Raw genomic sequence first — 24,300 nt, 5'->3', positions numbered from 1 at the left:
GACGATATGATGTCACCAAACCGGTTCTCCCCCCTGCCGCCCTCCCACCCCCCCAACTACCCACGTTATTCTTACCTTTTATTTGGTCCCACCCCCAATCTATTGCTGCCTCCTGAGTCCCAACTGATGACTAGAGGGAAAAAAACTGTCTAAACTCTTGCCGCGGGGCTTCAAAGGGCCGTCCTACAGCTGATCAGTGTTAAAAGCAAACAAATGAGTCGGGTCGTAAGTGCGAGGACTGGTCATAAGTGCGAGGACCTTCCAGAAATGACTCTGACCAGCTAGCCACGCCCACCTAGTCACATGACCTCCAAGCCACACCCACAAAATAAGCCACGCCCACAGAACCGGTAGTAAAAAAAATTTAGAACCCACCCCTGGTTTATATGCTGCCTCTATTTCGCTAAGCCATCTCAGTGTATCTATTTTTTCCACATTGCAAACTCAGTTTTGTATTTTGTATCCACATTTGTTTACCATTCATTCAGTTTTTACCCTATCCCTTCTAGTATTAGGAAATATTGTTCTTATGTAACACACTCATTGCATTCTATAGTGGTGCTTAAAATTTTGTGAACCCTTTTGGATGTTCAATATTCAATCTTATTCAGCATGCATAAATAAGACCTGAAACACATCTGTTCTCCACAGATCTTCTAAAACTAGATAAAGAGAACCCAGTTATACAAATGAGTCAGAAACATTATGTATCTTAATTGATTTATTGAGGAAAATGATACCTCCTTGGCACTTCCTTCGGCAAAAATAAGTGAACCTTTATCAGTTTATTTGAAATGAAAATTAGTCAGGTGTTCCAGTCAATGGGATAATAATCAGATTTGCGTGTGGAAGGTTCTGTCTTATTTAAAGAACAGCATTCTGGATACTCACTATCCAAATATGATCTTCACAACACAGGTATGGAGAAGTGTGTCATAACTCAAACAAACGAGATTTCTGAGGATCTCAGAAAAACAGTTGTTGATGCTCCTCAGGCTGGAAAAAGTTATAAAACCATTTCCACAGAGTTTGGACTCCATCACTCCACTATCAGGCAGATCATATGTAAAGGGAGGCAATTCAACACCATTTATCCTCCCCAGAAATGGTTGACCAGACCAGTTAACAGCAATGGGTGTGGCACTCAGGTCTTCAGTGTTGGCAGGAAATGCTGCATATGACATACACATAATCAATCTACACCTTTTCTATCTTTAAATGTGTTCACATGGTCAACCTTTGTGTGTACATCTGTTGGTAGCTATGGAATATGGATATAATATTGGTAGCCTTGATAGTACAGTGGTCTAAGCACCCTGTTATTAACACAGCTGCCTGCAATTTACTGCTGGTTCGAATCTCTCCAAGGCTCAAGGTTGACTCAGCCTTCCATCCTTTCTAAGGTAGGTGAAATGAGGACCCAGTTTGTGGGGGCAATAAGCTGACTTTGTATAAATATACAAAAGTATGAAGGCTATTGCTTAACGCATTGTAAGCCGCCCTGAGTCTCCGGAGAAGGGCGGCATATAAATCAAATTAAAAAAAAAAAAGATATAAGTATAGGATGAAGGTTCGTGGTTGGTTGGGAACATGAATATATAGATACTTTATTATGCAGGTGTATTTTTAGCTAATATGCCACATACTTTGCAGCAAATATTACATAGATTATATGAGATAATATGGAGTATGGACTTGAAATGTAATGCAATAAAGACAATAAATGCTATTTGTTTTTGACAGTGAAAAGGGAAATATTCTAAATCATGTACCAAGAATCCAAAATCAGATCACGTTGTTTAAATATTGTACCTTGGTAGCATGTTTATTAAAGAGATGAAAATTAAAGGAGAATTTTTAATGAACAAATGCTGATAGAAACTTAGTGGTGGTATATGATATGTCACGAAGAATGTATGTTTGTCACAAGACGCAAAAATGGGTACTGTCCACTTTGATGTACAGAAGGAAGAGTTGAGTATGTCAGGAAAAACTAAGTCCAATATTGCTTAAAAGTATGTGAACCTTTTTGAATCCTTTAGAATATTCAATTTCTGCCGTTTAGTTGTCACCTGGGCTTTTATGGGCCACATCTTGTAGTCTTATGCTGAAAAGTCTGTCTCACCACCTGGTGATTTTATAGATGTTATGTTTTTCATCTTGACAGTCCGTGTGACAATCCATGGGTGTTTCATAGTCATTCTTTTTTTTAAAAAAATAAAAGATGTAAATATATTTTTGTTTTCTTTATTCCAATGATATACCTGATTATTTCTGTTTGCTTTATCCACTGTCTTCTCCTTCTTTTCTCAACATGGAAAAATGTAGACATTTTTTCTAACTAACAATTTACTTAGTGCCTCCTCCTTTATTCAATCATCATCAATTTCCGTTTGGTGGCTACTTGAAGGTTTTCTCCCAAGATTTTTCAGGGTACTTTGCTGTCATCCCAGGCAGCATATTGCCGGATTATACAAAGAGCCACAGATATTCCTAACATAACAATTTTCCACTTGAAATTGTTTTTTTTTTCTTTGCGGGAGAAAAGGCAGGAGAAACAATAGACAATAAGCAACAAGGAGAGATAGAGATTAGAAAAGGGAAAACAATGCCCAAACAAGGAACAAAGAATTAAACAATTCTCTCATTTCTATTGATCTTGAAATGTTTTTTCATGATCAGCGAGCCCAGGAAGAATAAATTCAAATGAAATTTCTTATTTAATTTATCTCTTTAATCAGGCTGATTATGAGCTCACTATCAGAGACCATTAAGCCAGAGGAAGTAGAGAAGCAAAGCATCTATATCATACTTCTTTCTCAATTGAGATACACATTAATTTTCATTATAATACAAATTCGTTTCCTGTTTTGAAATTTCTAAATGAAATACTCAAGGAAGAAATTATTCATTTAGGTGTGCTGCCTTTTCAGTGTAGTGAAATGTCTTCTGTAAATTTCCCTTCATAATTTTTCTAATTGGATTATTTAATAATTAGTACTTTATGTTTTACAGATAATAATGGACAGATAGCCCAAGATATCACTATCTTGTTTCCCAAATTATAAACTTTTCTTATGTGAAATATTTTTGAGATGGGATACAGCGTTGAGGTAGATTAATGAAGGTAAAATTATACTCTTAATAACTGAGATTGCTGTTCAGGGTTTTTTGTCATTCTTTTAGTCATTTGTAGCTTACTCATGAAATACACAATAAATTAATGAGTTTCATGGTATTTCTTGAGTATTTTTATATCAGATATGAAACAAAGAATTGTTGAATCACTTTCTGTAATTCTCTGATCCTAAATTTATTTATTGTTTATTGGTTCGATTTATATGCCGCCCTTCTCCAGAGACTCAGGGCGGCTTACAATGCGTTAAGCAATATTTTTGTATATACCTGCTTAGTAGGGCTTTTGGCCCCACTCAAGTGGTATTCTTTTTTATACAAAGTCAGCTTATTGCCCCCACAATCCGGGTCCTCATTTTACCTACCTCGGAAGGATGGAAGGCTGAGTCAACCTTGAGCCTGATGAGATTTGAACTCGCAGTAATTGCAGGCAGCTGGTAGCTAAGTGCTATTTAACAGCACTTTAGTCCCCCTGCACCACCAAGGCAGTGCAGAATCATTTCTGCACTTCTTTCAGGTTACATGACCAATGCAATTTTCTTGGTTTTATATGTTTGATTTCTCAATATATTCTTGCAAATCAGTGGAATGATGTACAGCTATGTGTAAATGTAACTTTGATCTTGAAACATCTTTTTCTCAACATTGCTATAAAAATAGGTTCCCATACCAACAAGGATTCTGGAAACCATTATGTCAACTGCAATGAACTGGAAACGTCTTTGTTATCAGTAAAGAGACTTGCTTCCTTGCAGGATCTTGTGAAGATTGTTGGATAGAAAAAGGAAAAAATCTTCACCTTGATGCCCATAGGGATATATTACTGTAGTTGTAAACTAAAAATAAATAAATCAATTCTGGAATTCTTGTAACACACATTTTTAATTTCAATAAATCTTGTTAGAGAAAATACTGTGGGAATCTTGTTTGGAAAAGAATTACTGAAGAGTTATAGATTGCTGATAAAGAGTTTGATCATCCTTATGTAATCTAGAGAAAGCATCCTGAGAGAGGGAATTCTCCTGATGGTTATAAGTAGGCAAATCTGTATTAGGGACCAAGAAAGTGAAAGGTTCACCTTTCAAGGAATTCTAGTCTAGCATGCTTCTGTGGCCCCTGGAAGATGGCAATCATATGGTGGGTAAACAGCTCATCATTATAGATTTTATGGCTGGGCAGATGATACTGTGAGAAGATGGTCCTAGAATATCAGGCCTAAATCATTCAAAGTGACAACTAGTATCTTGAATTGCACCTAGAAATCAACCGACAACCAATGCAGCTCTCTGAATATAGAGTTATAATAATGTTGCCCCATGCCAAGCACATGGTAACAGTCCAATTGAAAAGTGACTGAAACAGGAGTGACAATGAGTAATTATCCTACTCCAAGAAAGGTTGCGATTGGTTCAGAAGATGGAGCTTCAGAAAAGCCCTTGTGGCCACAGCTGCCACCTGCTCCTTAAGGAGGAGTTGTGAGTTGATTCTCAGAATTACATTGTTTTCCTTTCTGTAATTATAGTTTGCCTCCATAGAAGAAAGCGGAACAGCAGGGATGTTACTTTTCCAGTAAGTGTGACAATAATTAATTAGGAATTGCAAGTTAAAATTCTTAGCAGACCAAAAGCTTGAAAGTTAAACCAAACATGCTTCGGGAGATACTTGTCTCAAGAGTCCTAAGCCACTGAAAATTAGAGCATATATCATCCACAAGACTTCTGAGGAGTCTCATCTATGTTTCTTGGTCATATTGGTGTGATGGAATCATGGTGAAAAGAACAGAATGCTCAAAAGAGACCTGTCTTGCCCTCTCATCACTGTTAATAGCTATACAGACCAGAATGAGAACAATGGGTATTTGTACTTATGGTTGGCGGTATGAATAAACCTCTTTGTAATAAATGCATGTCTGTCCGTGTATGAGAGAGATGAGCCACAAGCTCTGCTTATCAAGAAGACCTGTTTTGTGCAATTATTCTTTGAGGGTCTTCCTCACTTTTTTTTAAGTCATTATTGCTCAGTTCCTGATGAACACCTGAACTGCTGTATCAGTTATGGAGGGCAGATTTGTTTCCTTGACTTGTTATGATGACGGGAGGCATAAATATAACAAATTCTACATTGTAGTCTGGACAGTAGACTGGATTGTACAATTTGGGATTCACAGAGCCAAACACTTTTTAGTATATGGGGGGGGAAAACCTCACTTGTTACTATAGAAATAGTTGAGAGGGCATCCCAGTAGATTTGATTTGGTAAGTCTAGTTTAAATGAATTAAGCATACATGCTTAAAGCAGAACCAGTGCTTTTTCCCTGGGTAACTGAGTTTGCACAACATGCTTAACTCATTCATGAACAAACCCATTCTCTGGGTTCACACGAGGTATCACAAAGAAGAAAATTAACAAAGATTAAAGTGAATGAAATTTAGAAGGATGAGCAAATGAAGATTCCAAATATTAAGTAACCGTATTAAATAGGTTCAAGTAGGGATGGGATTCAGCTGGTTCAGACTGGTTCGGACAAATCGGATGCTAATTTTACATCTGGTTCGCCGAACTGGTAGTTGCAAGGACTGGCTGGCCCCGCCCACCCCGCCCCTCCCAGGAATCTCCACGTGGTCATTTTGGATGCCAGGTAAGTGCAGGGCCTGTGCGGAGTCTCTGGGAGGGTGAAAAACGGGCCTCCCGGAAATTCCGGAAGTCTGGAAAAGGGCCTGTTTCCGGCCTCTGGAGGGCTTCCGGAGCCCAGAGGAGGCCATTTTCACTCTTCTGGAGGCTCAAGAAAAGCCTCCGGAGCCTGGGAAGGGCGAAAGCACCCTCTTCCGTGGTGCAGAAGGCTAAGTAGGCCACATCCCCCCATGGCCACGCCCACCGGGCAGAGAACTGGTTGTTAAAATTTTTAAATCCCACCCCTGGGTTCAAGCATATATACAGGATATATATCTTGTTCTGTTACTGTTTTATAATTCACTGTCATTCCATTTAAGGTATAAAATGATGTCTGATAGTGCGGAGCTCCATACCCCATCACATTTTGAAGATGTTTGAAAAGGCTTTTGGATTATTTCATCATTTTCAGCTAAATATTTCTATCTGTTCTATCTATTCTATTTAATCTGTACAATACTCTGCTCCTCACTCCCGAAAAAATTACCCTTTAGATGTAAATCTGTTCTGGGTTCCTTTGAGAACAACTAGATACAAGGGTGTTAAATATAAGTAATTTCAAGTAAAAATATAGTAACAATGAGAAATTAGTCCAAACATGCCTTAAAGAAGGAAAGACTGCATAATCAGAAAAATGGTTCTGTGACTAAGATATGAAAACATGCTGTTGAACATAGTGTCTTTGCTACGGTAGCACTGATGATGTTACCTAGTTTTATGCAAGAAAATAACCAAGCTTAATTTCTTTTAGTTTATCAGATAATCTGTGCTGCCAAAAGATGCTTTTTCTTCTTAATTCATTCAAGGTAGATATGGGGGAAGATGAGACCAGTTTGTGTGTTACTCAAACTAGGTAGCATCATCAGTGCCAGTAAGGAATGGAGTTTACTCTCATTTTATAGTCTAGTGACTTGTCCTTGTCAGTGTAGGTGGGAGAGATCTTGGAACAGGGGTGAAATCTACTTATCTTCCCTACTGGTTCGGAAGTGCGTGCACACGCCATGTGCAATTTTGGACACTCTGTGCGTGTGCAGAGGGTAAAAAACAGGTTACTTTCTGGTTAAAACCAGGAAGTAATGATGTCCGGGCGGGTAGGCAGAGCCTCGCGCTACCACCGCTACCGGTTCTCCGAACCACGCACCACCGCCGCTACCGTTTCGATAGAAGCGGTGCGAACCGATAGCATTTCACCCCTGTCTTGGAGGTTCTATGTTTGGTCTGTTTACTGTTGGCTTGTGTGGCAGTTCCTTGCTTGAGGTATTGCTTGCTTGATTGTTGGTCTGATCTAATATTAATCTTGGAATTAATCTAAGCCCATCTGAGCGATGATTGCTGGTGGGAAGTTCGTTTGGTCTTTTCCCTTTTTGGCTTGTTGATTGTCTCTGTAATATATAGATATTGTTTATGTCTATGTGTCTATTGATGGCTAAATTGTCAGAGTGCCAGGCTTCTAAAAATTCCCTAGCATTTTTGGATTTGGCTTGGTCTAGGATGGTCACAATTTCCCAATTGAAACTATAGTTAAGACTGTCCATGTGTTATGAAATTAAAGAGTTTTCATCATATCTTCTGACTAGGTGGTGTTCATGGATGCCTTCTAATGAAACATCTGCAAGAAAACAACCACGCTTACAAAACACCAAGGATATTCTTTTTTATATATTCTTTTTTATATATAAAAGGATATATTCTTTTTTATTGAATTCTCATTGTTTGTCCTGGTGCTAAAATAATTTAATATACTTTGTTTTTTTGTGGTTAGTTTCTCATCAGCAATATACTAAGCACTAACTGTATAATCTTGGTAATGGCTTATCCACTTACTGATAATAATAATAATGACTTACAGATGATGATAATAATAATTACTTACTGATAATAACAATTAGTATCAACTAAGAAAAACAACAACAAGCCACAATGGCTGATTGTACTCAATACACTAAAGCAAAAGCAAAACCATCTTTGCAATGTATGAAACGCTACTCTAAATGAATTTCTATGTAAAATAAGCCAAACAGTGGACTATGGTTGTATTTTTTTTTTTTAACTGTTCTAAAAGACATCTTTGGAATAATCATTATTTTGCTGCAAGGAAAGGTGGCCGACAATAATACTGTGGTCTGCCATCTTACATTTCTTGCAGCTTGCCACTACACAAAAGTTCCCTTCATTTAGGTAGGTCATCTAGTGTAATGTGTCTTGATGTGAATAGAAGGAGCAGATGGCAAGTGTCTGGTAATTTGTTAAATAGCGCAGCCTGTAAAGGAGTGGAACGGCAGCAAGTTGCAGAGCCAAGCTGCCCATGTCATGTTCTTGCATCAAGTGATTAAGCCAGTTGGATCCAGGGTTTCAAGACTGTACATGTATCAGTTTCTACTTTAGTCTGAGATTACTTTAAAACACGGAACAACATCTCTTGGCCTTCCTGTGAAAGATCAGCATCCACACAGGGTCACTTTTTTTACTGGATCGTTGCTATAAAGAAAGAAAGAAAGAAAGAAAGAAAAAAAAGAAAAAGAAAGAAAGAAAGAAAGAAAGAAAGAAAGAAAGAAAGAAAGAAAGAGCGAGCATTAAGGAGATTGTGGTGGTGGAGAAATTAAAGGAGAAAGACAAGGGAATGCAGATAATGCAAACTGCAGGTGATTTTACACTACAGCTAACTATTTTATATGTGAGGCTTATGGCTAGGAATCGTCAGAAATACAATATTAGTTACTGAGGGTGTTGGGAATTTTCTGTCTGAGAGCTGTAATTTTTCTTTCTTACAAAATTGCAGAGTTCCCTTTGAGGAGGGAATGCCCATATGCAGCTTAAAATTCCTTGTGTGTCCAGTCACACTTGGTCAATAAAGGATTCTATTCTGTCCTGTCCTGTCCTGTCCTATTCCTACTCCCACTCCATTCTAAATATGTCCCAAAGGGAAGAAGATGAGCATATGAGACCAATATTAAAAAGATGGGTCGGTTCAAAGTTTTCAAACAAAGAAAAAAATTCAAAACGTTGAAAAGTTCGAACTGTCCCTTTGTTTGTTCCTTTCCTTTATTTACAGAAAAGGTTGTGCATCTTCTAGACAGCTTGGTGCCCCCTAGTTGTGCTATGGAACTCAATTTCCAGAATTTCCAGCCATCTGCATGGGGAATGTGAGAAGTTGAACTCTCAAGAGAACTGAAGTGCCCTAGATTGGGAAATGCTGTTAGAAGGAGAAGGAGAAGGAAAGGAGAAGGAGAAGGAAAAGGAGAAGAAGAAGAAGAAAAGAAGAAGAAGAAGAAGAAGAAGAAGAAGAAGAAGAAGAAGAAGAAGAAGAAGAAGAAGAAGAAGAAGAAGAAGAAGAAGAGTGTTTAAAGGAGTGTTTTCCAACTTCTCTTAACAAATTTCTTGGCATACAGATGATTTATGATACCTCAGTCATTATCTTAGTGGCAAATATGGTCAGAACTGACATCTGCTAAGTTCCAGTTGGCCGGGTTACACTGCTGCAGGCACACCTATTCCTCTCTACCAAGAGGAACTATTCTCCCTGGGATATTTTGACTTGAGATGCAAGAGAAACCAGATGCTTGGTTTCCGTAAAAGCATTAGCCAGTTCTGTGGCTGACCCACCCTTCACGAAGTGCCATTCAGACATTATGCGGGCTCTTTCTATACAAAGTACACTGGTCTGAGAGTTCTGCTCCTAGTTGCTCTTGCCTTAGTGACTTTTTGATTGGATTATTGCGGTAAAAAAAAAAAGAGCAGGCTGCTGATGTGTTGAAACTGGGAAGGAAATGTATTGCTGGTTCTGCTCCAAGTGTCCATTAGTGGTTTTGTTTTTGCCAACAGGGTTTTCGCATGGCTACTTTCTGCTGTCGTTATTGCTTTGGGGGAGGGGGCAGTGTTGTTTTGCATGCTCCATGAGATGCTTCTGGGTACAGCCATGACTGCCAGCACTGCCATTCCCTTGCATTATTTACTGTATGGCTACTGGGAAATTGACAGGAGCTCTGCCAATTTTCCCATTTAATTCAAATGTGTGGGAGGCCTGCCAATCATCGGGAAGAAGGGAAACCTTTGCCCCCAAATAACCCAGTTGGTAGGTTGGTGAGGTAGAGCAGGGGTCTCCAACCTTGGCAACTTTAAGACTTGTGGACTTCAACTCCCAGAATTCCTCAGCCAGCAAAGCAAAGCTGGCTGAGGAATTCTGGGAGTTGAAGTCCACAAGTCTTAAAGTTGCCAAGGTTGGAAACCTCTTAGGTAGAGGATGACTCGAGAGGAAAGGAAAAAAGAGCTCGCTCTCAGTGCATGGTGCAGACTTTTTTTTTCCTACTTCATCAATCGCTTTCCCTATTTCAAATCCGAACCAACCCAGAAAAATAATACCGATACAGATTTCTGCAAAACTAAAGATACAAAATGTGCTCTGTGCTCTTGCTATTTTATGTTCCAAAATGTCAATTTGTTTTATTTTATGACTTGCATTTCCTTTAGTACAAATAGACCTCAACTTAAGGCTATTCATTTCGCGACTGCTTGAAGTTACAACAACACTGAAAAAAGTGACTTACAGCCAGTAGTAAAATCCAATTTTTTTTTACTACCGGTTCTGTGGGCGTGGCTTAGTGGGCGTGGTGTGGCTTGGTGGGCATGGCAGGGGAAGGATACTGCAAAATCCCCATTCCCTCCCCACTCCTGGAGGAAGGATATTGCAAAATCTCCATTCCTACCCCACTCCCGGGGGAAGGATATTGCAAAATCTCCATTCCCACCCCACTCTGGGGCCAGCCAGAGGTGGTATTTGCCGGTTCTCCAAACTACTCAAAATTTCCACTACCGGTTGTCCGAACTACTCAAAATATCCGCTACCGGTTCTCCAGAACCTGTCAGAACCTGCTGGATTTCACCCCTGCTTACAGCCCGTCTTCCCAGTTACAATCATTGCAGCATCTCCATGGTTAGGTGATCAGCATTCAGGCACTTGTTAACTGGCATGGAGTTATAACAGTTGCAGCATCCCAGGGTCGTGTGATCACCTTTGGGACTTTCCCACAGCTTCTGACGAGTAAAGTCAGGGAGGGAAGCCGGAGTCTCTTAATGATTATATGATGCACTGAACAATTGCACTAATTTGCTTAACAACCATGGCAAAAGTTGTAAAATCGGGCATGACTCACTTAACAAGCACCTTGGTTAGCAGTGGAAATTCTGGTCCCAGTTGTGGCTGTAAGTCAAGGACTACCTGCAGTACTTTCTCTTAGGATTTCATTTTGTTAATTTACAAGGTAAACTAATTAGAGAGTGAATATCCTTTCTAAAAGTATATTCTCTTAGTTTATGAGAAGTGTACATCCAATGGGATGAAAAGCAGACGAAGCTGCAATAGATATTTTTACAAAGGTAAGAGGACATCTTGAAGCCGATCAATTCATGAATGGTTTGAAGAATAGAGATAAACTTTTCTTCTCTCTCCGTCATTGAAACTTCGCACACAAAAGAAACTGGTCCATCTAATGAGACAGTTTGGTACCTTCTTCCTTTCTGTAACATGTGACCGGTTGTTGCTGGCAGGAGATCTGTGGTGGATGGTCTGATGCAACCAGTTTCTTCTAATGTTAATTTTCCCGTCAAATTTTAGGGATCATTGGATTAGGGAAAGCTGTTAGACCTGTTATTTTCTCCACAGGACGGTTCACGGTAGGTATTACTTCATATTTATGGGTTGGCTTCTTCACCATGTAGAGGTAATAGAGATTGTAAAATCCAGGCTGTCCATGGAACCTTGGGCAGAGTTGAATTTCAAATATTGCCCAATAACTCTTGGAGTATCTGGGCTGGGCAATTGGCAGTATGTTGAGATGAACCAATATCAGAACCAGAAACTATGGATAATCCAGTAGTTGTCTCCAAGACCAAATTGGGGCCAGAGCAAGGACAAGGTGCAAACCAAAGAACAGATACAGTCAGATCTCTTTTTAAAATTTCCAGTGGAAATAAGAATTCTGAAATTCTATTGCTCTGTGGCCAAAAAGATGCAGTGATCAATCTAGGAGGAAAAAAGTCCACTTAGAACAGTCTTGAGCCCACCAAATGCATGGATTTCAAGACCCAGAATTCCCAACCAGTATATCTGAAATCTATGCATCTGGAGAGTGCCCAGGTTGATGAGGTGGAAAGTCTGAAGAAAGTTCACCAAAAAAGTTGTGTACAATTCAGTGGTTTACTACAGGAAAGTATACAGAGGTCTCCAAAGTGTCTGACAGGAAGAGCCTGACATTGCCTTAGTTTAAATAAAAGTAAACACAAATCACATATTTTTCATCCTAGCCAGTACGGTAGTCCCAAAGGTGCTTTTTAAGAGGCAGCTGGACTTCTTGTTTTTCTTTGAAGACGTTTCGCTTCTCATCCAAGAAGTTTCTTCAGCTCTGATTGGATGGTGGGGAATGGAAGGATTTATATTCCTTGCAGACAGCTGGTCATTTGCATTCTTTTTAGAGAGTCGTTGAGGCCACTTGGCCTTTTATAACCAAGTGGGGTGCCCGGCCGGGCTGATCACCCTGATACCGTGTTTCCCTGAAAATAAGCCCTAATGCATCTTTTGGAGCAAAAAAAATATAAGACTGGGTTTTATTTTCGGGGAAACACGATATAACAAAGGATCTTACTTAACCCAATGACAATCCTTTAGCAAAAAAGAGGTTCATTACTTCTTAAAGTCTCATTCTTTTAAAGTCTGCTGTGCAGACTTTAGGAAAAACAGTCATATTGTGAACATCTTGCAGTCTCTATCCATTCTTTTAGCACTGACTAGATATGAAATGGGATGTAGATCCATATCTGGGGCAAATAAGATAATGTTAGATGTGATTGGCTGTTTTCCATGTGAATATCCAGTCGACTTGGACGTGAAAAAAGTACAATTCTTGTTCTGCCCTATTTTCTTAATAAGGCAAGTTCTGTGTTTAAGGACATGCACATTTCTATCTTATCATAGGAAAATAGTGCATATTTTTAATTAGATGTTACTCAGATAAAATTCCTAACTTCTGCCTGGGTCATTCTACTGTGTTATTCAAAATGGTCCTTGTCTGTCTCTAAGTGTTTCGTCAGCTAGAACTGGAACTTCATCCCTGATGTTGTGTGATTAAAAGTTTTCCCATCTCTAGCGGTGCTTTGGGACTGAATCAGCCTAGCAAGGGATTGCATGAATTTGTCAGGATAAGGAAAAAGGCTATTTTAGAAATTTCAACGTTCTAAGATAGTACAGTTGTTTGCAACACATACTGTTCTGATCTAACAGTTTGAATATGCCTCTGGTGTAATTTGGGTGCCATGTCAACTCTTCCTTTTGGCATCCTTTATTTCACAATAATACTCAGACAGCAGTGGCTTCCTACTTCCCAAAACCAAACCAGGTTGCGCAAAACGTGTATTTTTGAAGACTGTTTTTGCAAATGATAGTTTTGACCAGGAGAGGGCATTTGTCAGCCAATGGAAATATTCTTCTGGCAATGGTGAATCTTGCAGTTATTTCACTGCATTGCCTCTTAAGAGAGTGGTTACATCAGCAGGTTTTGCCATGAAGAAAAATATCCTACCCTGCCTGGTTCTTCTGTGAAATCCGCAAGAGGTATTCCTGCCCCCCCTCCTGCTAAAATGATGACTCTAATAGTATTTGTTGGAGTCTATATGAGATAACAATATAAAAGGCTAAAAAAAGAAAATTGATCTCTTCTGCCTGTACATGACACTGATTACCGGCATCTGCTGATTATTGGCATGTGCTACTGTCTTGTTTTCATGAATGTCTCATTTTATAAGCCCTCTACACACACACATCTTTTCTCTGCTGCAGATGTGCCTTGCTGAATATGCTGACCTGTTACAAGTAGTCGCTCGTTAAGAAAAGAAAGCACTGAGAATGGTTTTCAACAACAACTATTTCAAGGCAGAATCTCAATTCTGGGGAAATAGCCCTATGCTAGTATCAGACTGGCTGCTTGTCCATCGAAGTAGAGAATTGGCTTGTTGTCAGCATTTAAAACATCTTGATCTGAAGCCAAGCAAGCATCTTGTGGAAGAATTCACAAGCAGAGGCTTGCTTCTTTTTAGGTTACGCAGTGTGCAAGGTAATAATCTAGGGTCTGTTTATAAAAAGATTTAGAGCAGGGGTGTCGAACTTGATTTCATTGAGGGCCACATCAGGGTTGTGTTTGAGTTCGTGTGGGGGTGTGGCTGGGGTGGATGTGAACAGTGTGGGTGTGGTCAGCTCAATGTCCTGTAGCCTGCATGCACCCCCTCCTTCTGTTTTTGGTTGTGACAGCCTCCTGCAGCCCTCTACCAGCCCTCCCAAGCTCCATTTTCTCTGGCAGAAGGCTGCAGGAGGCTGTTGCAGCCAAAACAGAACTCAGGAGAGCCGAGGCACCCTGGGCCAGTCCTTCGCTGTTTCCAAGGCGGCCCCACGGGCCAGATCTAAGCACCCCACAGACCAGATTTGGCCTGCGGTCCTTGAGTTTGACACCCCTGATTTAAATTGTCAGTAAAGATTGGATTTGAGCTGCAAAAGTTCAGAAGACCACTATGTGGCAACAGGAGTTACATAAAACCCTTGCTTTTCATTGCTATTTATTTGGTGGCTGTTCTTGAGTTTTGCAGCCACATCTTGTGGTTATTTTAATCCACCCAGGTTATGACAGCCATGTTTTACATGATACTATTTGCATATCCAACATCCTTTATGTGGCATTTTGTCATTCACACATTTCAGAGAATATTAGGACAGATTTTGGCATGTCCATATAACTCACGCATAACAGTGGCTGAGAGTAGAGGATCTTACTTCCGCCTCACCAGAATACTATAGTCTCTACAAGATTTGTTGTGGTGGCACGCTACTTCAGGGCAGTGTTGTTGTCATTTTCTCAAAAGGAATTTTTAATGAGTTTTTTAGGAACATCAGCCTTACTCCTAACATGATCACAAAGTTTTGCCAGAAAGCATCACAATAATCCTTTAAAAAATGTTATAAAAGGAGCAAGTATCTTCAAATTACAGATAAGGGATTAAGATTTGTACTGATTATTTTTCAGGAACAATGCAACATTTAATCTCCAAAGACTCCCTTCTTTCCTTTTACGATTTTTGAGGTCCATTGGCAGTCTCTATTGTGTGCAAGCCAGCCTGCTGGCAAAGATTCAGAAGAGCATTTTTGGTTCTCCACCTCCTCATTTCTGGAGTTAGGTATTTGCTGAAGTGCAGATCTTAGCATTTTCTGGAAGCACTTGTTGCTCACTCAAACCTGAGCACCTGGTAAAACTATTCCACCTATTCGTTCTCAGAATTATCAGAAAGGGAGGAGAGAGAGAGATTTAGGAGTAATGGTATTGCTTCTTACTTAATTTCAATTAAACCCTAACCCTAACCCTAACCCTACTCTGATGTTTTGTAGATATGGTCAGGGGAGTTGGAAATGATGATAAATTGGCTTTATTGGTGTTCCTAGATAATTGGGATATTGGAATTGAGGTGGAATATTGAGTAATTTTTAATATATTAAACTATTAGCGACTCAACAGGGGGCAACAAATACATTTTATGAATAAATGTTATTGATGTTTCAATGTATTCATGAAGAAGTGACAAAGAATCATAAGGAGAGAATGGTATTGTTTAAAGACAAAGATGTGACTGTAGAAGAACCCCAATGAATGGGGGCGGGGGAAAAGATGAGTACAAATTGGGAAAATAGTATTACACACACTGATATATAATAGAATTTATTATAATTACAATGTGCATGTTAAGGTTAGAAGATGGAAGACTATGATTATGTATATTTAATTGTATTATTATTGTTAGCATTGTTTAAAAAGTATATTGACCCAGTCAATATACTGTCCACAAAATATGTATGGCTGTTAAAGGAAAATTACAATATGCTTAGAACTGCTTTTGGTCCACAATGAGAACAATTAAAACAATTAAAACACTATTGGTTTTTTTTTAAACTTACACATGAATATTTATCATATTATAATTATCATTTGATATTCTCATAATCACCCTGAAATCAGAAACTGTGTCAAATGGATGGCCAGCAGAAGAGAATGATTGAATTATTGGGGAGGGGTGTCTTCTGCTGTGTTATGTGTGGAAAAAATGGGCAATATTAGGCAAATGATAAAGGAAGTACTTTGAAAACAGTAGGCTTGAATGGGGAGATAGATTGTTCATGTGTTCTTTTGAGAATGAAGATTACATCATACTTATCTAGAAGATCTCTCCTAAATATGTCATTCTATGTCACACCTGAAACATTTGTCCAATACACACACACACCTTACCTCAGATCTGGGTATTTTACTGGGTATTTTACAGCCTCCGAGTCACATCCGGCCCTTTGGCTGTCCCTGTCCAGCCTATGTGAGGTCAGTTAGAAATTAGAAATCAAATTTAAATAAGCATTTAAACATCATACATCATGTGCATAGTACAATGGCATTGCTTTTATTTTGAAGGTGACTGCTTTTTTCCCCCTTCAATTTACATATGTGCATGCATGCGTGCCTACATAGTTTTACAGCCCTAGGATTCGGCCCTCCATAATAGTCCCAGTTTCTCATGCGTCACCTTGAGAAAATTAATTGCCCACCCCTGCCGTCTCTGAACACAGCCCTGCTTCAGAGAGAGAAAGATGGAGAAAGAAAAATATAATGAAGAAGAAAGTGGTTTAGCATTAGCGTGTGCCTGTCATAAAGAGAAAATCTGTTTAATACAAGCCCTTGGAGGGCTACTGCCCTCAAGAAGGTTAATCAAACAACAGGGTAGGTCACCGATACCCAGAGGTCACAGGTAGACATGCCAAGACTGCAAAATGAGTTTATTCAGCTGATGGTGAGGAGGCAGCTATGGCCACACCCCAGCAGATGAAGTTTCAGCTTCCAGTGAGTTGTTTGCTTTGGACATTGTGGATGGAGGCACAGGCTGAGAGGAGACGTGTGTAGCCAATGGGCATGGCTGACTCATTTCTGTCAGGATTGTTTTCATGGCTTCATTTGTTTTGTTTTTCGAGCCACCCCACATTTTTGCTTTCATGGGGGTGGCAGAATGCAACCTATGCAGGCGGTAGAAAGATTAAAGTGACTGTGAGCTGAGATCAAGTCAGTGAAAGGTAAGCATCCTTGCCAGGTATTGCTTTTGTTATGATGCTGGAGATATCAGCCTATTAGACATCAGCCTAATGTTGGCTGATACAACTTGTGACCTCTCAGATTATACCAGCAGTTGAATATGGCAGCTCTCCAGGAAAATGAGAAGTTTGGGGGGGGGGTTCTACTGACTTATCCTGAGATGCCAAGGAATAAAACAGGTTGTTACACACTTAACAAGTTACACTAATGTATAACTAGGTAGGTAGGGTGTGCTCATTGACTGGCAACACTGCATGAAAAAACTTTACCCATTAGTAACCAATAAAGGTGCAATTAGAAGTATAAAAAGTGCCCTGCACAGACAGACAGAGACAGACAGATAGGCCAACATGTCTATGCACAGATTCACATAAAAATACATATGTAGAAATCACTCTTTCTCTTCACTTGCCTGCTATTATTAGTAACCCTGGCTTGATTGGTAATTTACTGAAATTAATAACTGCTCTCCATACGACAAGCATTTCTCCACGTTGCTGTCAGACTTTAGAGGGCAGCAGTGCAGAATAGGCTTTATCTCTTTTCCTGTTCCTCCAATTATTATGCTTTGTGATGTACTAAACATCTGTTTCATTTGTGACTCTCACATTGAACAACCAAAACCAAACTTTGATAACGAAGTAAATAAAACATCTTATTGTATACTGTTCATACTGTCTTGGTTGTAAGCAGCCCAGAGTCCTCGGAGAGTTGGGCGGCATAGAAATACGAATAATAAATAATAAATAATTTTTTTAAAAAAAAATTAATCACATGGAGTCAAGCTCAATTTAAGGGTACCTTTTGGGTTTTTTTGGTACTTCATAGTTGAAAGTACCAGTAATTGGTGAAACCTTATATAGAAAACATAATATGCAAATAGTACAGCAATGCATCCTTACAGACTTTGGAGTGTAGACACCTACGAAAAATATGTGCTGAATTAATGAAGGGAACCATGTCAACATATCCTGGAGCCAACAACCTACAGTATGTCTTTAAAGGGAGATAATCATCTCTTCTCCTTTAAATATCAGGAAATCTTGATTGCTGAGTTAGTTCTCTCTCTCTTTTTTTAAAATCTGTAAATAAATCACCTAGGGCGCTATCTGTTACAGTGCATAAAAAAGGATTTAAAAGGATGTTGGAATTTAGCCTGAAGCTCTGCTTTGTAGAGTACTTGACCTTTTCAAGTCCTGGTATGCTTTGATATTTAAATAAATAATAAAAAATAAATAATGGCAAGATATTATGGTATGTATTCTTACCGTACAGTATTGTGCCCCCCCCTTCCCCCCTCTCCCTGCCTACAGGATCTGGCAGCAACCTTACATTCTTTGCAGCTTCCTGGTTTGTTTTTGTAGCATTATAGGTGCTTGTATACACACAAGGCAGTAATTTGTCATATGATTTGTTTGATTTTGATATTATACAGTGTTGAGCAATTCAGTTGTTTTTAATACAGCTGCCTGGGAGTTGATTGGTACTGGCTGCATAAAAGAGATCTTCACAATAAAATTGTCAAAAATCTAAGCACAGATTAATATTTCATCAATGACTTTTCAATTCTAAAAGGTTCTGGGTTTCTTAGGGAGATTTTCCTCATGAATCTTTCCCGGAGCTTCCTCGGCCAAGATCTTATATTAAGTGACCTTCCTATTGATTAACGATTGGGAAACTAGTCCAGCGCAGCCAATGGCATATTTAGGAGATTCCAAGCAGTCAAACTCCCTTTAGGCCAGGGGTGTCAAACTCATGTGGCCAGTGGGCTATTTAGATCTGGCCCGCAGGGCTGCCCTGGAAACAGCGAAGGACCTGCCCGCAGTGTCACAGCCTGCGAAAATGGAGCTTGGGAGGGCCCACCCGAGCTCCGTTTTCACTGGCAGAGGGTTGCAGGAGGCCGTCACAGCCAAAAACAGAGCTCAGGAGCCCGTTTTCACTGGCAGAGTGCTCGGGGCACCACAGGCACCTCCGACACAAGTGGCATTGAGCTGGCCATGCCCACCTTGGCCCCCCAAGTTCAAACACAACCCTGATGCGGCCCTCAATGAAATTGAGTTTGACACTCCTGCCTTAGGCTGTTTCAAATTTGTCTGAACCTCCACAGCATAGTTGGAAGATAACTTTAACTATAGGTCAAGAGCACGGATCTCCAAGCTTGGCAATTTTAAAACTTGTGGGCTTCAACTCCCAGAAGTCCTCAGCCAAGTCTGGAGATCTCTGGCAAGAGTATGGAAAATTCAAGCGTCTGAAGACTTCATGCCTGTATTCTCTTTCTGCCTTGCAGATGTCATGGAATCCTCAGTATCGGAGTTCTAAATTCCGCCACGTTTATGGCAAGGCCGCCAGTAAAGAGAACTGCTATGACAACGTACCCATCACCCACAGTGTCTATGACAACCAGTTTTGTGCTGTCAATCCTTGTTTTATTGCCGTGGTGACCGAATGTGCAGGTGGAGGCGCCTTTCTTGTTATACCAATCAGTCAAGTAGGTATCTCCAAGCCTGTCCTATATAACTGGCTTATCGATGTGGGGCGGATAAAGACATGGGAGGCCAAATGTTGATAAAGCCCAAATCAGTAACTCGTTTTCAGTGAGGGCTTTGTTTTTGCCCTGATTGGTCACTTGAAAAATTAGCAATATTGTCTGCAATAACTCCATAAGTTGATACACAAGCAGTGGGTTCATTTACATGTAGTCCTTGACTTACAACCATTGTTTACTGACCATTTGAAATTACAACGACACTGAAAAAAAGAGACTGATGACTGTTTTTCACATGACTGTTGCAGTGTCACCATGGTCACAAGGATCAAAATTTAGATATGTGGAAACTGGCTTATATTTATGATGGTTTCAGTGTCCTTGGGTCATGTGATGATCTTTTGCAACTTTCTGCCAAGCAAAGTCAACCGGGAAGCCAGATTCACTTTACAACCATGTTATTAACTTAACAACTGCAGTGATTCACTCAAGGTTGCAAAAGGGGGCAAAACTCATTTTACTGTCTTGCATAGCAACAGGAATTTTGGCCTCATTTGTGGTCATAAATCGAGGATTACCTCTGCCCCTTTCCACAACACAAGCTCCTCATGCTTTGAATTGTTCTGTTGTCTGCATCTCTTAAATCCAAGAGGCCTTCAGGTTCTGTCTAGTTTGATGAGAGGTGCTTTAGGAGCCCCGGTGATATTTCAGGCTGGATGTAAAACCTACAAAATGTGGGAAGATTATGACTGGGGAGGATAAAGTCCTGTTCCTATTATAGGTTGCTTGTGATGTCAGTATTACTTTATTAATCTCCTGGATTGCACGAAGTGCTGTAGTAATTTAGTATAATTTTGTTATAACAAGTGCAAATTGATCTCCATTTACCTGAACTCATGGAGGCCAAAGAAGAATAGGGGCAGGACTCCATGGTCCCATACATACATGGTCCAGTTGAAAGAAAGGATAGTTGGGACAAGGAGCAACTCATCTCAAGAATGAGAAATCTTTTTGGGCCCATTCCAGGGGTGAAATGCTCCCGGTTCGGACCGGATCGCCCGATCCAGTAGCGATGGTGGCGGGTGGTTTGGAGAACCGGTAGCAAAAATCCCTGCGGGGGCCCCCCCCCATGCCCAGCTGAGCCGCATGATCATCAGAGCCTGTTTTTTTAACTTTTAAAAGCAGTTTTTCTACAACCTCTTCGGCCCAAAAAATGCTTTTACAGTAAATAAAAAAGAAAAGCCTTTGATGATTGCGCAGCTCAGCTGGGATCGTCAGACGCTTTTAAAAGCATTTTTTTCTGCAACCTCTTCGGCCGAACGCCCACAGAACTGGTAGTAACAAATTTTACATTTCACCACTGGCCCATTCTCATGTTTCCTTAATGTTGGCATGACCAAGTGTTAATCCCTGATACGATATTTATTTCATATGTGCTCATGACACTGTTGTCTCATGCACAGCAAACAGCAGAGGCAGCTTAAAGTTGTCTTTAGCAGTTCCAGTATTCATAGTAGTGCTTGACTTACACCAGTTCATTTAGCGACCATTCGAAATTACAACATCACTATGACCAGTTTTCTTATGACCAGTTTTCACACTTAACAACCATTGCGTCTCCATGATCCCTTGATCAGAATTCAGATGCTTGTCAATTGACTCATATTTATGGTGGTTGAAGTGTCCTGGGTCCTGTGATCACCTTCTGCGATCTTCTGACAAGCAAAGTCAGTGGGGAAGCCAGATTCACTTAACAACCGTGTTACTAATTTAACAACTGCAGTGATTCACTTAACAACTCTGGCAAGACAGGTCATAAAGAGGAGCAAGACTCACTTAACAAATGTCTCACTTAGCAACAGAAATGTTGGGCTCAATTGTGGTCATAAGTCGAGGATTACCAGTATTATTTTTTCTCATTTCAAGTTGTAAGTTCCTCAGGTAAGGGATGAAATAAGGGAAAGGCAACATCATTAAGATGTAGCAGAACAAAACTGTCTCTGGGACATGTTTGTTCAGCATTTAGGGAAACTTCACCTCACAGATTTATTGTTGTGGAGAAAATAAGAAGAGGAAAGAGTATTACCTATGTTCGCTGCCTTGAATTGAATTATCAATTAAGTGATAAAAGTGGAATAAAAATCTAATATATATATAAATAAATAAATGTGAAACAACCTATATATGCTCTGCATAAATAACTAATAAAAGAGGCATAAAGTTGGCATATATTGTAGCCCTAGCCTTCAGTGCCAAGATTATGATAGACTTAATTGGAATGGACTTTACTACCCTGTTTCCCTCAAAATAAGACATCCCCTGATAATAAGCCCAATCGGGCTTTTGAGCGCATGGCAATAGGGCCAAGCGCTTATTTCAGGGTTCAAAAAAATATAAGACAGGGTCTTATTTTCAGGAAACATGGGTAGATGGCAGCCTTGCATTATTTAATTAATTTGTTTAGCAGGGTACTAGTATTTCTCTCCCGGCCTCCTCTTGGGGAATGACTGCTTTAATAACTGTTAACTGTAAGGAAGCCAGCAGTAAGACATGCGGAAACTGCTTTTTGCTCCTGCCCCCTACGTCCCTTCCTCTAATCTACCCCGTTACATCTGTATGACTCCATATTGGCCTGGCTCTGCCACAGTTCGATAAAAGTCTTGCTGTCATGCCCCCGTTGGAATTATTACCTGGATCTTCAGCTCCCTGAACTCCTTGCTTGGCTCTTGTTTTGCCAAATACATTTGGGATTTATTGCTGTGCAGCCTGGGTGCAGACAGCACTGGGCTGGACTAACTGCAGCCAGAGGCTGTTTGAGGTTTGTGTGGGAGTTTGTTCTCAGTCTGCTTTAGGACTTGCCAGTAACGTGGGAGCGTTTGGGGAGATTTGGAGCAATAAAGGGGCTGTTTGAACTGCCAGCTGTTTGTGTTATCTCTGTGCTGTGCCCTGGGTCATCACACTTGGGTTGTGCTCCTTGTGTGTTATGTTTATACTGAAGCTATTATTTTTTTCTTGTTTCCTTACTTTATATATGCCCTACCTTTCTGCTTTGACAAGCATTTAAGGTGGCAAATCAAATATGAAAACAAAACATAGAAAGTTTTAAATGAAAAATAAAATTATTGATACTAGAATTTTTTTTAAATTAGTTATCCTAAACATTTTATAACACTAAAATTACCTGATAAAAAACTGGGAACCCACATACATCTTTGCAGATTTTCTCTGCAACAGTGGAGTCCAGATGCATATCCAAAAGAGTATATTTCATGCCTTGGGTACAAGACATGAGAAGACTCTCTTCCATGTGCTATAAATAGAAGCTTCTCTTTGTAACATGGGAGGCCTTGATCCTTAGACCTAGTTCTGGAATTGGAGCAGCTATGTATGTCCTTATTCAATGTCGTTGTACCTTTGAATAGCTGTTAAGTGAATGGTTGTTAACCGAGAACTATCTGTACAAGCACATAATGATAGGTAATGTTAAATTGAATTATGCATTAGAGAATAAAGCATTTGGTATTTTAAAAGGGGGAGATAAATTAAAAATCAGCCTGCTTTTGATCCAAACAAATGAGACCACAAACATGCATGCTACTTTATTAGCATTATTATTATATACACAACAATGTGAAATTACAGCTGTTAGTTCTTCAGCTGGTGTTTGCCTTAATATGTATCAAGTTCTTCCCAAGGATGTCATAATGTATCAGTTTGTATATGTGTGGATCCAAGCAGTATGGCCTTTTTATAATTGATAGATGGAAATTTTAATAATGATGATGATGATAATAACAAATATCACAAAATATCGCGACCCGGCCATCGAAACTACGCGATTATGGATGAAACATGTGACAGTGATACCCATTGTCATCGGGGCACTTGACACCATGTCCAAGAATTTTACAAAATACATCAAGAAATTACAGCTTCCTGCAATAACACCAGCGGAACTGCAAAAAACTGCGCTACTCGGAACATCATACATTTGAAGAAGATACTTGGTTGATACCTAGGATGCTGGCAGCAATCAACCATCAGTGCCAGTCAATGATATTTATGATGCATTTTTAAATGTTCAGTTGACTGAGTTTCATGTTTAATGGATAAAAGTATAATAATAATAATAATAATAATAATAATAATAATAATAATAATATACAAAGACCTACAAATAGAAATAGAATAACTGTGGCAAAAGCAAGCAAAGGTAGTACCAATAGTAATAGGTGCCTTGGGTGCAATCCCAAAACAACTGGAGCACCACTTGAAAACCATAGGTATTGACAAATTCACCATCAGTCAATTGCAGAAGGCGGCTTTACTTGAAACAGCTTCCATCCTGCGATGATACCTGTAACACCATCAAGCATCCACATCTGCCTATCCTAGGTCCTTGGAAAGGACTCATTAGTTAGACAAAAATGCCAAACCCAGTCTGAACATCTGGCTGACTGCATGAGGATCATCAATAATAAATACGATAAATAAGCCTTTTCAGAGAACTTTTCATTGTAGAATTAAACTTTTCCATTTGTTTCTAGACAGGAAAACTTGACCCGCATTACCCTCGCATCTGTGGGCATAAAGGAAATGTATTAGACATCAAATGGAACCCCTTTGATGACTTTGTAATAGCATCATGTTCGGAAGATACCACAGTAAGTCAAGAGTTACGAACCTTTGCCTGAGTCAGGCAGAATACCGCCTAATTTCTTCACGAACCCAATCAGGAGCACAATCACTCAAGTTTCCTTTTCTTGTTTGTTATTACGATTAGTTATGTATTTACAGCTGGATAGCACAGTCTGTATTATGCCCATTTTTAACCACGGTGGAGCTAGC

General features: G+C 39.7%; 1 protein-coding gene across 1 annotated transcript in view; it reads left to right on the top strand.

Annotated features, from left to right (window-relative positions):
* CORO2A (coronin 2A) overlaps positions 1-24,300 on the top strand; it is a 62,894-nt gene that overhangs the window by 24,071 nt on the left and 14,523 nt on the right. Inside the window, exons 2-3 of the mRNA XM_034410810.3 lie at positions 19,255-19,455; positions 24,000-24,116. Coding sequence (XP_034266701.2) covers positions 19,255-19,455; positions 24,000-24,116 — 318 coding nt within the window. The remainder of the gene's footprint in view (positions 1-19,254; positions 19,456-23,999; positions 24,117-24,300) is intronic.

Source organism: Pantherophis guttatus, chromosome 2, assembly GCF_059756535.1.
Source record: "Pantherophis guttatus breed Tessera chromosome 2, ASM5975653v1, whole genome shotgun sequence".
NCBI lineage: Eukaryota > Metazoa > Chordata > Lepidosauria > Squamata > Colubridae > Pantherophis > Pantherophis guttatus.
Note: the sequence above shows the minus strand (reverse complement) of the source record. Positions and strands in the feature narration are given on the sequence as shown.